Source organism: Puma concolor, chromosome E1 (assembly GCF_028749965.1).
Source record: "Puma concolor isolate L17-30 chromosome E1, mPumCon1.1.hap2, whole genome shotgun sequence".
Classification (NCBI taxonomy): Eukaryota; Metazoa; Chordata; class Mammalia; order Carnivora; family Felidae; genus Puma; species Puma concolor.
This window is the reverse complement of record NC_141680.1, coordinates 37343043-37361454: the sequence shown is the minus strand read 5'-3', so window position 1 is coordinate 37361454 and position 18412 is coordinate 37343043. Positions and strand designations below refer to the sequence as shown.

Here is an 18412-nt window from a genome sequence, read left to right as displayed (position 1 = left end):
CGGTTTCCTCTTTCCTGAGGAACTGCATCAAAATGGAAACGATTTGACTCCTGACGACTGCTAAGCATGGTGAAGTCCCGAATCAGGTTAAGAAGTATCTTTGTACACGGGCGCCTGGGTGGCTCAGTCGGTTAAGTGTCCGACTTCAGCTCAGGTCATGATCTTGACGTTCCTGAGTTCGAGCCCCGCTTCGGGCGCTCTGCTGTCCGCACAGAGCCCGCTTTGGACCCTCTGTCCCCGTCGCTCTCTGCGCCTCATGCGCATGAGCTCTGTCTTTTCTCTCTCTCTCTCTCTCTCAAAAATCAATAAACATTTTTAAAAATGCAGAAAACAAAACTTAAAAAAACAAGAAATATCTTTGTATAACTTCACATGGGAGATGATTCCTTGCTCGGGTGAACACTATCTTATTCAAAAGCTGACAAGTAGACTGGGTGATCTGCACAGATTCGTTCCAAGTTAAGGATTCCTACTGAAAAGACTGTCAGGAAGACAACGACTGACAGAGGGGACCTGGGCTTCAAAGGACCTGAATGGGCCCACTGAAATCCCACCGGGCTGCTGGCAAGGGGTCAAGTCTTCATGATCTGAGAACTTTCCCCTCCTACTGCTCCGGGGATCTCTCCTAGCTCACCACACTTGTTGGCCACCTCTTCCAGTTGTCTGGGGAATGCAAACTCGGCTGAATGTTGGCCTGCTTAAGTTTAGAAAGGTAAAATCTCATTTTTTAGAACGCAGAACAGAGTCCAAAGTCAAGTCTTGCTTACCCACACACGAAGACTCACAGCCAAACTGGAAAACCCAGATTGACTTCTCTCTTCCACCAGCCAGGTGGAATGCAAACTTGTTCTCACGTTAAGTTCACGGAGGAAACCAACCTGGTAAATACCAGATGATGAACAGCTACGTGATGCATATTCACAGCCAAACCCCAGGACAGCTCATTCCAGTGACAGAGCTGGTGAGCAGACAAAAAGCCTCCTCAGCCAGCCCCCTCCCCCCATCCTTATCCCAGTAGGAGAGCGCGTCATTACCTGGGTGGCCTTGTCATTGGTACAGCAGGTGAAAGCCCCATCAGCATCTCGTGGCCACTGGCCCAGAAGGTAGGAGCTGAGGATGGTGTCCAGGGAGAATGTACGTCGGACCTGGGGTGGCTGAGGCCTACACACTGACTTTTCTGGGGCCACGGAGCACGGGACGCTGGCTGGAAGAGAGCACAGCCCGCACACCTTGACATGAGCACGGAGGAGGGAGACGTGGTAACCAAGCTTCTCTCTCCTAGGAAGCCTCACGTGACTGCCACGTCTTCACCTGTATCCACCTCCCTCCTACAAGAATATGGAGCGGCCCATAAAAGCAAATACAGTCTTGGGACGCCTGGGTGGCTCAGTCGGTTAAGCATCCGACTTCAGCTCAGGTCATGATCTCACGCTTCGAGGGTTCGAGCCCCGCGTCGGGCTCTGTGCTGACAGCTCGGAGCCTGGAGCCTGCTTGGGATTCTGTGTCTCCCTCTCTCTCTGCCCCTCCCCCACTCACACTATGTCTCTCTCACTCTCAAAAATGAATAAATGTTTAAAAAAAAACTTAAAAAAAAAAAAAGCAAATACAGTCTGACCGGAACTTTCCTGACTTAACCAGTTGGACTTTATCACTGGAAACAATTTACATCCTTTTACTTTGGATGAGGGGTTACTTTATACATGTCTTCTATCTTTTTCCTGTTCCTCATGGACTATGAACGTGAACTCCGAAGTCTCCATAGGGGAGCAGGACTGTTTCCCATCATTAATGAGGGAACTCTAAGTGGCCAAAAAGCAATCTTTTATCCACTGCCCTGCCTCTCTCTGGCACCCACGGCAGAGCTCCTAAGCACTGAACAAAATCAACCCAAATAACTGAAGGACTCTTTATAATTCCTTCAAGACTGGTTAGCTCAGCGAACCTAGGTGACAGAACAACAGAACTCCTTTCAACCACCCAGGATGGAGGAATCCAGCTAAGGAATCCAGCTTAGGAAAATCAGTCTCCGGGGCACCTGGGTGGCTCAGTCGGTTGAGTGTCCAACTTAGGCTCAGTTCATGATCTCGTGATTTGTGAGTTCGAGCCCCACATCGGTCTCTGTGCTGACAGCTCAGAGCCTGGAGCCTGCTTCGGATTCTGTGTCTCCCTCTCTCTCTCTCTGTCCCTCCCCCACTCACACTCTGTCTCTCTCTCAAAAATAAATAAACATTAAAAAAAATTTGAAAAAAGGAAAATCAGTCTTTGGGATCCCTCCACTGTCTCCAACTTCAGGTTAAATGGGACAAGCATAATAAAGCAATTATAAATCCATTCATTTAATTTTTACCTCCGTTAAGTTTGGGGAGAAGGTCAAAGTTGAAACCGTCATAAGATGTTAAGAGTTCTGGAATCATGTGTAAGTTTCAATCATCTGGGTTGACCCTGTTTTCCATGGTCACATTCAAAACATTCTACTATCTCGAGATCTGTAAAGGTTCTTTCCTTTAAACAGAGCAAAACGCTTTCACATCTGCAGTATTCCCTTGACAATTCATGTGTGCATTAAGCAGAGCAAAAGGAACCGGGGACTGTAGGTATAAATAAACTTGAAGAGCTTTATATTAAAAAGACACCGACTGGCTGGCAGTTCCTAAAAAGTTAAACATAAAATCACCATACAACCCAGCGATTCCGCTTCTAGGTAAATATACAAGAGAATCTATAGCAGGGTCTTGAGAAGATATATATGCACTCATGTTCACAGCAGTCCTATTCAACCACCAAAAAGTTGGAAGCCACCAAATGCCCATCAGCAGATGAACTGGATAAAGAAAACGTGGTGTGTGCACGCAATGGATTACTAGTCCCAAAAAGAAACGAAATTGCGATACATGCTACGACACGATGAAACTTTGAAACATTATGCTAAGTGAGGGGCGCCTGGGTGGCTCGTAAACGTTAAAAAAGAAAAAAAAAAAAAAAGAGAGAAACTAACACCATGTATGTTATCCAGATCCATTTACACACATTTTGACAGAGTTGTAATCAATATGAAACGCACATTGTGTTCTGCTTTGCTCTACCCATTTCACATACGCATCTCCAAGTATCGACAATCTACATATTTATCACTTTCAATGACTACATATGTTCCACCAGGTTGGTAAAAGGTAGTTTGCTTAGCCACTCCCATATTATTGGACATTTGAGGGGTCTCCCTGCTCGCGACTCACGTATCACAAATGTTACAACGCGGGTAACTTTCAGTCTGTTTTTATTTAATCCCTGGCATATTTCTGAGTCCTCTCCCTCAGCTCTCATATGTGCTCACTTAAAACCCACAAGAAATGGGGCGCCTGGGTGGCTCAGTCGGTTAAGCGTCTGACTTTGGCTCAGGTCATGATCTCACGGTCCGTGAGTTCGAGCCCCGCGTCGGGCTCTGTGCTGACAGCTCGGAGCCTGGAGCCTGTTTCGGATTCTGTGTCTCCCTCTCTCTCTGACCCTCCCCTGTTCATGCTCTGTCTCTCTCTGTCTCAAAAATAAATAAACATTAAAAAAAAAAAAAAAAACACACACGAGAAATGACATGTTGCAAACGTAGTAAGTGAATTGTGGGAAAGTAGGGAAATAGACAAACAAAAAGAAAAACCTCGAACCTCAGCATCCAAAGAGAATCACAGGTAATACCATGATAGATATAACCATGTCAGCCTTATTGCTGTGTGTGTGTGTGCTTTAAAATAAAAAATGGGCTGGGGGGGAGGGGCGGGGAGCGTGCCTGGGTGGCTCCGTCGGTAAAGCGCCTGACTCTTGATTTCAGCTCAGGTTATGATCTCACAGTCTAAGTTCGACCCCCCACACTGGGTCCTGTGCTGACAGTGGGTAGCCTGCTTGGGATTCTCTCTCTCTCCCTGTCTCTCTATTCCTCCCCAACTTGTGCTCTTTCTCTCTCAAAATAAATGAATAAAACCAATTTAAATACATAAATAAAATACAAATACAAAATAGGGGGCACCTGGCTGGCCCAGATCAGTGGAACATGTGACTCTTGATCTCAGAGTAGTGAGGTTAAGCCCCATGTTGGGTGTAGAGATTACTTAAAAAGTGAAAAAATCTTGGGGCGCCTGGGTGGCTTAGTTGGTTGAGCGTCTGGCTCTTGATTTCAGCTCAGGTCATAATCTCCCAGTTCGTGTGTCCAAGCCCTGCCTCGGGCTCTGTGCTGACAGGGCAGAGTGTGCTTGGGATTCTCTCTCTCCCTCTCGCTACCTGTCCCTCCCCCCCCCCCCCCAAAATAAATAAACTATAAAAAAAAATTAAAAAATTAAAAAATGTCAAAACACATAAAATTTAAAAATGGGATCATTTTTTACATGTTGTTTTCCAATACGTTTTCACCTGATACCATAAACACTTCTCCAAATAATACATATTGACCTACAAGCTATCCTTTTAAATGATCTTAACATTTCTGTCAAAAACTCTTCAAAGGTTCGTTTTCAAAGGTGGTAGCCAAAGGCCTCATGTTCTCAGGTTCTGGTCCCAAGCCCTTACCTTTCCTGCGCACGTCCCTTCTCTCCAAAAGTCCTGGACGAGCCATACTACGCACCATTTCCCACCGATGTCCGGAGCCTTCCCTCCTCTGAGGTTTTGCCCACGTGCCCACGGTGGAAATCTGCCCCATGAATCAGGGCCAGCCTAACCACTCCACCTCCACGAAGCCTTCTGGATTTCCTGGAAACAGTATCTCGGGATTTTCTGATTTTCCCCAGCACTCTGTGCCCTTCTAGTACTTAGCATCCTCTCTCTTGGATTACGAGTATTTTAACTCCTAGATAATAAACAACCTGCAGCCAAGGACTGTCCCTAACTTATCTTTGTACCCCACACAACACCTAGGACATAGGGCTGGTGGTTGGGCAGTACCTAAGTCTCCGTGTAAAATCAAAACAGGTTACTACAAGGGGACGCCTCCTCTAATTATACCACGGATTCAAAGTCTGTGCATCCATGCTCAACCCGCTCCCCATGAATAAAGCCCCCAGGCCTGCCTGTCTCTTCCTCTCCCCGGCTCAGGAAGGCCCGACCTCTCTCTTCTGCTCCCTGAGACAGGCATGCTGGGTTCCAGCCCCAGCTTCATCTTCCACACAAGCCCGTCCACCACTCTTTTTCCTATCCTGGATTTAAGACCAAACGGTGGCAGTCCAGATATTTTGTGGAGGTTTTGACACAGGCTGGCAGGCAGGTCAGATGTCACATTGCTGCCCTGTGGTCCGCCGAAAGTGCCCATGAGACCCCGGGGATGAGAAAGCAAGTTTATAGGATGACGTGACCGAGTAACAGAGAGGCAGGTGGGAAGCAGATGAGCAAGAGGTTGGCATAAAGGCCAGAAGGCCGTGATCCTGACGGCTGCTTCATCGCTGTGCAAAAGAGGGCTAGGGCTCCTGGGCAGGGGCAGGGGGTTGGAGGGTGAAGCAGCCAGGGGGAGATATCTCTGGGAACTGCCTCGCCCAGCCCCTCGGCAGAAGCTGCAGCAAAAGCATCTTTGGGATTTTTCCTTTACGGGGACCACGAGGACTTGCTGGTATTTATATAGAACTTTCGAGTTTCACCCCATCTGCACGGTGTTTTAATGCAGGTCTTTACTCCCTTGTCAGCCCTGAAAGGGGCTGGGGGGACTGTAAAGGGAACTAAGGGCCAGAGGGGGCCAGGATCGGGCTAGACTTGGTCACCCACAAGGTCCGAGGTGGTCCTAACACCTAAACCCAAGACTCTTTCCTCCTCAATCACCCCACAAAGGCTCCTGGCCCTTCGGCATCAGGAACATCCTGAGAGGTTGCACCTGCAGGAAGGATTGTCCTTTTAGCCCCTTTTTGGGGAAGGAAACCTTTCGAGGGCAAGCACTGCCCAGGTGTCTGGGCTGATTTTCTGTTTCCTGGGTTGGTTGGGTTACTTTTTAAAGTCTTTGAGACCTTGGGATTCTATGATCTCCTAGGGACCATTTAAACCACATCCATTTGGGGGTGCCTGGGTGGCTCAGTCAGCTGAGCGTCTGACTTCGGCTCAGGTCATGATCTCGCGGTTCGTGAGTTCGAGCCCCATGTAGGGCTCTGTGCTGACAGCTCAGAGCCCGGAGCCTGCCTCGGATTCTGTGTCTCCCTCTCTCTCTGCCCCTCCCCTGCTCACACTCTGTCTCTCCCTCTCTCTCAAAAATAAATAAACATAAAAAAATTTTTTTAAACCACACCCATTTGGTATCCGTATGCATTACCCCTCATATCCCACCCCACTCATGAGCTCTGGTAGGAGTCTAACCTCAAGGACAACTATGAGGGATGGGACTGTCCTCCCAGGACTCCCAGGGCGAGGGGGGACCCAGAATCCTGGAGTTTGCTGTGAGAATCCAACCACCCACTTTGGTCAACTCTACATGCTTTTTGGCACCAAAGTTATTCATAAAGACTCTGAGGGCATCATGGGTCCTGATTTACTCCTCCAAGTACATAAAAATAACAATACCGAAAAGAAAGAAATTAAGAAAGAAAGAAAGAAAGAAAGAAGAAAAAGAAAGAAAGAAAGAAAGAAAGAGCAAGAAAGAAAGAAAGAAAAAAGAAAACAAGGAGTGGGACAGGGATAGGAATGGACAGGAAGCACCCCAATCCAGAACCAGCAGCCTCTGATGCCCGCCTCTCTGCCAGACTTGCAAGGATCTCATTGCATCAAAGTCAAACTGGAGGCCTTGCCTCAGTTTCTCTTCCTCCAAAGACAACAGGGCCTCAGCCATATTTCGACAGTGACCACATCCTAGTGCTGGCACAGCTCCTACCAGCCACAAGGTGACAGACTCCCCTTCTGTCTCAGAGACCTCAGCAAGGCCCCACTTCCCCTCCCTGACCCCCAGACTCTTGGCATGTCCCAATACCTCTGGAGAGAATAAAATGCCACGTTCCCTTCAAGCTCGGAAAGAAGGGGAGGAGGGCACTTTGTGGAAACTTAGATTTTGATAGAAAAAGAAAATTTACCACTTACTTCAAAACCCTAAATGGTTTGGGGAGCACCTGCTAATCTGGGGCACCAAAACCAATAAAGGGCAAAACCAAGGTGTCAAGTTCTCCCCACCCCCCGCCCCCACCCCGGCCCCCCCCCCGCCACTAAATGGAACACCATCCAAAGCTAGAATCAGACAGTGACATGCATTGTGTCACCCTCAAGGGGGCGACAGTCTGGAGCAACGTGGGCCCCGCAGATCCAGAAGCAGCTCTGATGTGAGGGAGCCAGTTAGTTGGGACCAAGGCTCTACCCACCTCGTGATGTGACTGCAGCCACTGCCATCCCATCTCACTGCGCCTGCTCTCCCATCTGGCAAACAGGAGCCCGAGCCCAGCCTACGTTCCCTCCTAGGGATGCTCTAAAGAGCAGAAGATGAGAGGCAAAATTGCTTTAAAGTCTTCACCAGACAGATCAGGTTGAACCAGTTAACGTCACTTAATCCCTTCCTCTTCCATGATTCTTCAGGACAGAAGGTGGCGGTGGGGGGGGAGGGGGAGGGGAAGGAGCCTAGGAAGAGAACGAGCTCTAGCCACGTTATCCCTTGGGAACGTGCACTACTCCAGTGTCAAAGCCTCTGCTTTATTAATGCCAGTCTAAGCCGGTATGGGCACCACCCTGAATAAATGGAGAGGGACACACAGCCGCTTGGAGAAGCTGTGCTGCCCACGGAGACCTAGCTCAGGTGGGACCGTCCCCTGAGAAGTCCCCCGAGTGAGAGCGTCGTCGAAACGGGGCTGAGCCCTCACGGACATACCGGAAAGATCTGGGGACTGGGGTCTGCGAGGCCACTGTGGGAGTACAGCTAAAGCAGCAGCACTGAGAGGTTGCGACGGTTGCTTGCGGTTGGAAGATGAACTGGTTTCATTTCTGGAAAGTACCCCTCTCAGATTTGGGAAGCCGGTGGTGGGGGGGAGGGAAACAGGACAATCGGCTCCCCTAGCTGAGAAGCAACGCCCGTATCACGACGGGCCCGTGACAAAGCAGCAGGCCTTGGGGGGGGGGGGGTGGCGGAGCGGGGGGGACGGGCACCAGCTGGGTGCCTGCGGGAGGGTGGAGTGTCCTGTTTACAGCGCTGTGGGGTATTATCGGCCCATCGCATGTAGCAGCCTCCACAGCCCAACCACCTGGCGAAGCACCCTGGCACGGGGCCAGGCCATTTCACCATGCAGCTGAGCAGCGGCGGAGGCTTGGGTTCTTGGGCAACGGCAAATGGAAAAAACAAAACACAACAGCGCACGCCGGAGATAAGAAGCCTCAGGTGCTATCTTCCAGCGCCACTTGGTTCGGTTTCCCAACTGCTGCATTTGTATGGCTTCGGGGACAGGGGCTCCGAGTGGACAGGGCCAGCGGTCAGGTGTCTGTGCGTTGGGGGGAGGGTCCAGGGGGCGGAAAGCAAAGAGCAGACAGGACGCGGGACGGAGAGTGGCCAAGAGGGGCCTGGCGCACCACCACAGACCGGCGGACTCCTCCAGAGTGCCCACGACACGCCAGTCTATAAGCACCAGTGATATGGGAAGAGGGCACGGGGACAAGGATGAAGGAGGACACTGTCTCTGCTGTTCCCTCCTATCCCCTGGCTGGAGATCAGCTCAGGCCTGACCACACCAGCACCACCCCCCCCCCCCCCCCCAGGAACCCAAAGAAGGATGACGGCGCTTAGAAGAAGGGCAAGAGGGGGTCAGGGGAAGGAGGAAGGCAGCAGATGATGCAGGAAGTGAGGCTTTTGTGGCTGTCTTTCTCAACGTGGCCAGAGATGGAGCGTGGGGTGGTGGTTTGGCAGCTTGCACGGAGAAACCAGCCGCTGACCAGAGGGTCCCGGCCGGGCATCTGGGCGGGGGGTGACTTCACTCGTGTTGCTACCTTTGAAGCAACGCAGGAGAAGCTTGGGAAGTAAGACAAGGCTCCTCTCCCTCATCCTCTGTTAACGTGAGACCTAGTGGTCCCAAAATACCCCAGAAGGACTACAAAAGGGAGAAAGATAGCCAGCGAGGTCGCACACGTGGCCAAAACTCAACAACCAGCTGGTCTCACAAGTGAGCTGGGAGTCACTTTCTCACGTTGCTGGGCTTTGGAGCATTACCAGCACTAGCCTTCTCGCCTCCTCTCTTAAAGAGAGATCACATACTGTAACAGAAGCTGTACCTGCATTGGAGGGAATACGAAAATGCAGGTGAGCAGGAACTGAAAAATAACAACTATGCGTGTCCCCACTCGGGAGATCGCCACCTGTACACAACCCTTCCTGAGCTCTCGCCACGCACGCGTGTATGCATCTGTCTTTTTAATAAAAATGAGATCAGAGCATACGTGTTTTTCTACAATCTGCTTCTTGCCGGCAGGCATCTTCCTTCAGAAAGAGGAGCTGGCAGGGCGGGGCAGTCTGGGAAGCTGAGGCCGAGGGCATAAAGCTGGCCATCAAGGGAGCAGGCCCTGCCCCGTCCCGCCCCCCCTCCAGGCTGTGATGCGGCCCTTTTGTTGGGGGAGGAGGGGGGGTGGGATGTGAATCTGGAGAGGAGCAAAGTGAAACAGGGAATCAGAATTTCTAAACACTTCCCCAGGAACAGATTGGCAGTCGGTAGGGGAAGTTCCTTCCAGAAGCTTTATAAGGATTCTTGTTCCATTTCAGTACGTGTGTTGGGATTAAACACTGCAGACAGATCTTCGGAGCAACCTGTATAGTCCAGTGCTGCCGAACTGCTTGCTTAACTCAGGGACATGTGGGTTTTGGAGGGAAGTTGTGGTCAAACTGAAATCCCCAACATGACTGTACAAGAGTTAGAAGCCCTCCTTGGAAAGCCCAAGGAGACCCCAACCATCCCAGCTGGGAAAATCAAACCTGGGGCTTTAAACAAAGCTTCTTTCGGCGCCGAGCAAAGAGCTCATTTTCAACCACGACATGGAGAAGCTACAGAAACCAGATTCTAAAAAGAAAGAAGGAAACAAGAGTAACATCACATTTCCCTTACCGCGAAGGCTTACCTAAACAGAAAAGAGCGATGATATTTGTATATGCATGAGAAACCACTCAGCCAGACCCTCAGTGAATTCCTAAGTCCATGGTTAAGTGTGCAGCACAAGTGAGGGCATTTCTGGCCGTGTCTGACTTCTCAGCACACAGACCACATCTATGGGAAGCGGGAGAGAAGGGCCAGGAGCAACCCATCTAAAGATGTCACTGTGGGGGGAAAAAATAAGGAAGAGGCTGACTCTTTGTAGCAGCAAGGAGGAAAAGGGTGATCTCAAGTGTGCGTGTATGCGCGTGCGCGCGCGTGTGTGTGTGTGCGCGTACAAAAAGAGTAGACAGCAGTTACTCAGTTATTCGATTCTCAAGAACCTGCAGTTAGAAGAAAAGGAAGTGGTGTGAACTTTTCACCTTTTATCTGAATTCTCTGAAGAGTTCTGCAGGATTTCAACATCCTTAAAACAAAATACTAGCAGTTAGTGATTGGATCACGCTTTCCTCTGGGATCTACTTGGACTTTGCACGCGTAGCATAAATAGCACATAGCCTAGCTCTCTCTTACAAACAAAAAAAATCCCCACCCACGGTTATTTGGGAGTGAGGAATCTCTGGGCGGCCTATAAACTCGGAGGACGGGCACAAACCCCTCCGTATTTTCACTTCTCGCAACAATCTGATTCCTATCAAGTCAAGAAGGAATCACAACATCCAGTCAGCTCCCAGGTAGCCTTGTAAGATAAACTGAGGGAAAGGCAGCATCAGAGACTGAGAAGGTTCGTCCACAACAAATCCTACGAGGGGACACCTGTGACTGAAACTCAGCAATTCCCGCTCTGAATGTGTGCACCCCATACTCTCGTGAACTCACCTACAGAACAGGAGGCAGAGTTTCCGGTGTGTTACAGGTGGGGGGCCTGTGACACACCCTCGTGTAGAGGCGAACTGATTTCTCCGGGGCCCCGCAGACAATGGAGATGCGGATCTTTTTAACCCAGGAGAAGACTTTTGAGGGTATAATTCCCACCCCCGTCCTCCACTGTCCGGCTCCAGTCTCTGACTGGCTGGCTGCTTTCATTGAGGAACGGCTTCCACGGGTTAGAAGAGTTCTAGTCCTTTCCCTCGCTAGGAACCAGGGTGACCATACCTGGGTCTCAGGAACACTGTTTTACCCGCTGGGCATCTTGGGCGGGGCCCAGGGGAAGAAAAAGACAATTTAAAAAATGAAGAGATTCCTTTTCTGGTGAGGAGAATGCAAAGCGGGTGAAAGAAAGAAAAGAACTAAGAGCTCCAAATCGTCAAAATAACGTCTGCTTTGTGAACAAACTAGGACTTACTTTTAGTTCCATCCAGCCTGCCTTCTCCCTGATCTCAAGCAAACTGCCGGACAGCAATATCTGTGTAAGCAACTATTATTCAATTTAATATCAGCCCAACTCACGCAAAATACCTAGTCTTCGACGGAATTTGATTGACCCTGTTTTGTTGCCTCCCCCCACTCCGCGCTGATGATTCCAAAACCCAAAAGAATTTTTTTTATTTTTATTTTGGGGGTAGCTGAATGGCTCAGTTGGTTAAGCACCTGACTTTTGATTTTGGCTTAGGTCACGATCCCAGGGTCGTGAGATTGAGCCCCGCATTGGGCTCAATGCTCGATGCTCAGCATGGAGCCTGCTTGGGATGCTTGGGATATTCTCATTCTCTCTTTCTCTCTCTCTCTCCCGCAGAGATATCAATGATAATGTAGAAGAATGGCCTTATTCTCAGGAGCCGCCACTGAGGTTAAGGGTGAAGTGTCACGATATACGTAATTTCCAAACAGTTCACAAAAAACAAACAAAACACACATACGGATGCACACGTAAGTCTAGACACACACATACCTAATACACAGAAGGAGAGAAGAGAGATTTGACAATTGTAGCAAAAAGTTATCAGTGCCTCTAGATGAAAGATAAACGGGTGTGCGTGGTGCTTACAATTTTTCTGTAGGTTTGAAATTCTCCGAAATAAAAGTTGTGGGGGGAAAAAAAAGAACTGGCTTGATTTGGGAAGACGGAAATTCCGTCCCCTCCTCAGCAAGGATCTAAACCCTTTAACATTTCAATCTTGGCAGGTTGTAGTCAAATTCAATTGGGTCACTGCTCTGGACTTCTAATTTGGGGAAAGGGAAGGTGGGCGAGAAGAAACGAAACAGCGAATGAGGCTTCATCTGAGGCAAGGAATTGAAAGATGTAAATCAGTACGAGGTAGAATAAAGATACCCAATGAAGGAGGTAACGTTAAATTAAGAAAGGTCACGTCATCCCAGGAGCAAGACCAAGACCATGGGCAGACTGAAGGGGCTCCTCCAGGTCCAGAGACACAATCGGAAGTGGATATAACCTCAGCGATGCCCAGCTAAGTTACCCCTGGGCATCCATTTGCCACAATTAGCTTTGTCACAGGAATGGAGAAACCAGTGAGATCTTGGAAACATAGGTAAAAGTGGCTAAAGGAAAGGTAGCTTCTAAGGCCTTAGAATTCATCAGTCCTCGGCACGGGTGCAAAAGCAAAGGAAAGCAAACAGACTTTAGTTAGAATAGGAGAGAGTCTAGCTGGATACAAGGAAGAACCTCCTGGCTCATCATAATTAGATGAGGAGGACTGCCCCCAAGCAGCTCTGGGGAGAGATAACTATATGCCCCCGGATGTCTCAGGAGTCACCCCCAGAAGGCAGGGAGTGACAGCAGAGGAGTCTGAGCCTCCTCTAGTTCTAGAATTCCCCAACTATTAAAGGGTAAATAAAAGATGGCCGGTGACCAATTCAGCTAAATGGAAAGTTCAGAGCCCACGCTATCATCTGGGGCAAGGTAAGGTAAGTTAAGGGGCAGGGGCGGGGCACAAGTTCACAGATTCAAAGGGAGATGTGGCTGATCAAGACAGCTGTGCTGTGGGCTCCCAGACCAAGCTGGAGCGTATAAACAGTGCTCAGTTTACCTGCAGCTAGCCACAGGCAGAAGGTCTGGTCACATGACCAGGCGAGCAGACATCAGAGCTCAGAGGGCACATTTGCTTTCTGGCTACACCTCACTAGGTTGGAACCTGTCAGGCTCTCTGCTTTTAACACTGACTCAGGTTCATTTTGCTCAGGGTTGAGGGGTGGTGGGGAGGGGGGGCTTTAAGAAGCAATTGCTCAATTATTCAGGACCAGGAAGTTACGGTCACAGGGTCACAGGATTTGCTTTGCCTTCAGGGTCTAAAACCCTGTTAGGGTCCCTCTGCTCAGCCCTCGCAGCCTTGCAAAGCTGCATGGACCATGCTGTCCCACTTGTGCAAAATCTTCTCTGGTTACAACCATCTCCTTCTGCCAGTTCTACTGCGTCCCCCGGCTGCAAAGAGGAGATACCCAAGAGACTGCTACATCCCACCGAGCGGTTCTCCACCCGGCCTCGGACACTCTGGAACTGACCTAGCCTAACCTCAAATCCCAGGCAAACTCCCAGGCTGTTGCCCTACCGGTGGAAAAACCCCAAAGTGTGCTGGGCAACATTCCAGGACAGCCCCTGCAATGCTGCCCTGATCTCTCCGGTTGTTCAGATGGGAGGCTCAAAGGTTATGCAGTGCCTCCTGGGTAAACCTAGTCTGAAAAGCAAGATTAGATGGACCCTCCAGAAACAGCCTCGAAAGGTATGATGATTTTTTCCTACCATCAGTGTATGCCCAAGACCACTGATGACTTCAGAGCAGAAGGACGCTTGCCAGGTCACCTCTCTACACGTGCTTGCACAGACAGAGGTGGACGGGGCAATACATGTCACTGGGGGGTAAGTTACGCCACCTTCCCCGTACGCGACGGGCTTTGTGCCTGCTCTTAAATCAAGGGCTGTTAAATAGTATTGGTATCTTCTTTTATAAGTCAGGCGAAGAAAAAGGTTTAGCCGCCTGAAGCAAAGGAAAATTTGATCCAGAGAAATAGTTTGGGAGGTCAATTACCAAGACGTCCTATCTGTACCTCTGAGAACTGGAACTGAGAGGTGCCCGGGGGGCTCAGTCCATTAAGTGTCTGACCTCGGCTCAGGTCATGATCTCCAGGTTCGTGAGTTTGAGCCCCGCATCGGGCTCTATGCTGTCAGCGCAGAACCCACTTCAGATTCTCTGTTCCCCTCTGCCCCTCCCCCACCCCGTTCTCGCTAAATACACAAATAAATAAATAAATACTTAAAAAAAAACCAACTGGAACAACAAGGCTCCTTTGCCACTATCCCATCTAAGTAGACAGCTTTTGGCCCCCTTTACACGGCTAAGCTGCACACGACCCAACAGGAATTAGGGGGCGGTCTTCCCCCATCCTCCTGCATCTTGTTCTGACCCTGGGTGTCATCCACCTGGCACTTTTTTAGGGGTAGGACAGAGCCGAGAAGAATCGGAGAATAGCGGGGATAGCCCTTATAACTTGATGCCCACCTTAAGGCAAGCAATCTGAGTCCACAGGCGCTGGGGTAATAATACAGCAAATGTTCATGGGTTTATTTCACATAACTGGCTGGAGCCCAAGGGGAAAAAAAAATCCTTTGGTGTCCCACTTAACCAGTCTCATGGCTCTAGGGTGGCCACAGGAAGGCCCTGCAGATAAAGGACACGTGCTAAAACTAAATTTTTGCCAAAACTGTACTCTCTGTGTTAAGAAGTAGAAGAAGACTCACTCGCTTACCCCAATTCTGGAAGCTGGGGGGGCGGGGGAATATCGGTTAAGCAACACTGTCAGGAATAATTCAAGGGGTTCAAGGAGCACAGAGAGCTGTAAACCATGTGGTTTGGGGTTCGAGCAAAGGGGCCAGGAAACAAATGACAGCGTCTGAACTTCTCCCTCTGCTGGCTCAGCGGGATGGTCAGATGTACCCTCTGCGGGTCCTGTGGTTAGTAGGTTTTCGATGACTGAGAGCGAGCCCTCCCTTTGTGTACGAAGTTGTAACTCCTGGGCACTTGGGAAGACACGCCGCACCGAACTGCATAAATGTCCCCCCCTCCCCCCCCCCCCCCAGGCTCCTGAGGGCCCACCGGCCGCCTGGTGCTCAGTCGAGAAAGCGCTCTGGCCCAGGCCCGTACTCTGGCGTTGCTTTCTAAACCAAACCCGACTGCTCTCACCCTCCGATCGCGGACGTAAAAACTCAAAATAGAATCACTCCACGGCTCTGGAGCAAGACAGGCTTCCGATCTCCTGCACTTTAAGAAACGTAGAGAGCTGACTGAAGAGCAGAGTTAAGAGTGTTTCTTAGAAGAAGGAAGCAGTTCTCCCCGAGGAGGTACCTGGACATCATGAGCGGACTCAGTGCACTTCGGCAGACAGCTGCAGGGCTGCTGACCCCCGGGGCTGGGTCAGCGTGGGGCACGGATGGGGCTCAGGCACGCCACGGCAGGCACCCGATCGTTCTTGGACTCTGATGGCCCCCTTATCCCGCTCAGGGAGTAAGGACAAGCCGCGGTCTAGTCTCCTGAGGGGTGGCCTACTACAGTGGTCAATACGTGGACCCCAATCCTGCCTCGCCCCCGTGCGCTACGTGGTCACTTTACTTCTCTGGGCTTCAGTTTTGCTGTCTGTTAAATGGGGAGAATAAGAGATGTTATAAGATGGAGGGAAGAGAGCATATATTCTACAGAACTCCTGGTCCAGTCACACCAGTCAAGCATGTACTCATGTTTTAAACTTTTTATTTGGAAATAATCTCAAGCTCACAGATGCCAGCACACGAGCAGCATATGGGACCCCCACATAACCTTTACCCAGATTCACCTTCTGTCAGACCCTGGCCCCACCTGCTTTTGCCATTCGCTTTCTGTCACGTGCACTTTTTCACATGCACACACTTACTCGACACCTACGTGGTCACTCACGCTCCAGACACACACTCACATTCAGATAAACACACATACCGTCCTTTGTTGGGTCTTTGGGTGGTGTTCTGTTTGAAAACAAGGACGTATCGGAGGGTGGAAGGTTCGAGATGAAATGGAAGCCAGGGGGCCCTTGCTACTTGGTGGTGGGTCCACTGCTCCTCTCCCTTCTCCCTGCCTCCAATGCAAACAGCTAGGGCTCAAGTGCCCTGGCTTAGGGATGAACTCATATATAGAAAGGGACAAGAAAGAGTACCTGATACAGAAAATAGTCGGTTACTCGTTTCTTTAAACAACAAAACCCACAAAAAAACAACAACAAAGCAGTTATATGAACCATGGAAATAGTTTTATTATACAGAATTGTTTTCGATAATATTTGTCATAATGGGATTCTCCCTTATGAAGTTGAGAAGCACTGCAGGTCAGCATACGGCTATCAGAACATTCAAGAATTCTACACAAAATCTAGCTTCGTGAGAGAGGTCAGGAGGGAAGAGCTGCCCGTCACCCTCTCGGGAGAGGCCAGGCGACCTCTGTGAAGCAGGCCAGGCAGTTTTCCGTGACACCAAGCCCCTAGATGATGGAGCTTTCTCCTGAGTTCCAGTCCCCGATATTCCCCTTGACTGCGCGCACGCTGGTCTCATCAAGGCACTACCACATGTCACAGTGACTCTACTCCCACGTAACCTGAAGCTAGGAGGGGGAGACGCACTCAAATAGAGCGTGGCGGGGAGGAGGGTGGTTTGCACCAGGGGTTCCCTCCCTGTAAGGAAGACTAAGCTGTCATCATGGTACCATGCCACCCGCCCCTGCTCCCCACTGAAGGAATGCACACCCGCACTTATTCCCAGGTGCTCTGTGGGGTTCCAAGCAGTCACATATAAGAAAGATGCCCTTTCCCATAGGCTCTATCTTAGGGGTCTCTCCCTGACATGGCCCCAAGCTCTCCAGGACTGTGACCCCACAAAGGCAGGAAAACCCTGCCTGCCTCCTGGGTCTATCTATCCCTGGTTAGCTTCGCATTCCGCGCGGAAATGGTGCCACTATCCTATCACACGTTGAATACACTAACCACCACCTCCCAATGGGCCACACCAAACGGACAGGCGCTTATGGGGTGCCCAAGGAACGAACAAGCCTCTTTGCCATCCCTTTTCCTTTCCAATTCTCTTTGGGTCAACCGAACGAACGGATTTCCACTCCTGGGCTCCAGGCATACACGCAGAAGGGAAACAAAGGCTGGGCGTGTGCGGGGCAGGCAGCAGAGGGTGCCAACCTGGGAGGAAATTCACAATGGGTTCTCCACACAGATGTGGGAAGAGCCCTGAGATCAGGAGCAACAGGGCTTTATTAGTCACGTGGTCTGGGGCAAGTCACTTCCTTTCTGGGCCTCGGTGACTTATCTGCGAAAACAAGTAAATGCCACCTGCACCTACAGGGCTGAAAAAAAAAAAAAAAAAAAAAAAAAGGCTAGCGCTACTTATACGCTCAACTTCCCTGAACAAGACAAAAACTTGTTGGGATTCACCGACTTTGCTTTCCGTGTGAAGGAGCTGCTTTCGACTTCTCCTGTGAACACAGAACCACCCAGGCCCGCAGTTCCAGTGAGAAAGAGCCCAGATGCTGCTCTCGGCAGTGAGAGGTGCACACGCCACACGGGTGCACGGCTCATACCGCCTTCTTCACAATCTCTAAATCCGGACTGCGTAATCCCGTGAGAAAGCTCTCTGGTTGCATCCCCTCCGTCTCGCCAAAAGGCATCGAGCTCCACCCTCAACCCCAGTTGGTCTGTCATATCTGATGGGTATGAGTTACAAAGACAATCCCCAGACAGAGGCCGCGTGGCAGGTTTACAGCCAGCTCGCAGGTGTGGGGCAGGGAGCACACGTGTTATGGGCGCCCGTTCTCTCCAAGCCGTGTGGGCGATCAAACACGCACCGAGCACAGAAAACTCTTCAAGGGAAGGCAGTAGTGTGTGGGGTAGGGAGGAGGAGAAGGGAGGTCGAAGTAACAGAAGCTGTCTCTCCTTCCTCTCAATCACAATCTTACTCTGTCCAAAGTTACCCGCCCCCACCCCCCAGCTGGGCAGGTGCATAAAACCATTTTGACTAAGCCGCCGGGCCCATGGTTGGCAACTTGAAAGGCAGAGGAACAGTCTCCATGGATGACGGTGCATGTGTCCAGGGCTCGGAGAAGGATGACGGGCATCTCTTTCGAGCATTTCCCCGCTTGCTGGGGGCCTGGGAGGCACAGGAGAAGCGGGATGCTGTCTGGCTTGGGAGAGGGGGACTCCCAGCCTGATCACACCTCTAGGGGAAGCCTGAACCCCGCCCCACCCCCACCCCGGGCCCACAGCCAGTTCTGCTCCCTAGCCTAGAAAGGCCAGCGATTCACACTTTGTTTTTCCGCTTCCCTTCGCTATACATTATAACACTACTAGGAATGTGGTGTAAATCCACTTGGAATGAAAGGGTACCCAGTATTCATCTTGGTTTCCTTGGCCTGTCACCCATAGCCACTTCTAAGCCT

At 50.4% G+C, this 18412-nt stretch overlaps 1 protein-coding gene across 2 annotated transcripts in view; it reads right to left on the bottom strand.

Moving 5' to 3' along the window:
- The window catches only part of FAM117A (family with sequence similarity 117 member A), a 43875-nt gene that overhangs the window by 17900 nt on the left and 7563 nt on the right, over positions 1–18412 (bottom strand). The window contains exon 2 of one of the 2 annotated variants that reach the window (XM_086687034.1): positions 1035–1204. The exons of the other annotated variant lie outside the window; for it this stretch is intronic. Coding sequence (XP_086543160.1) covers positions 1035–1204 — 170 coding nt within the window. The remainder of the gene's footprint in view (positions 1–1034; positions 1205–18412) is intronic. 2 annotated transcript variants of the gene reach the window in all.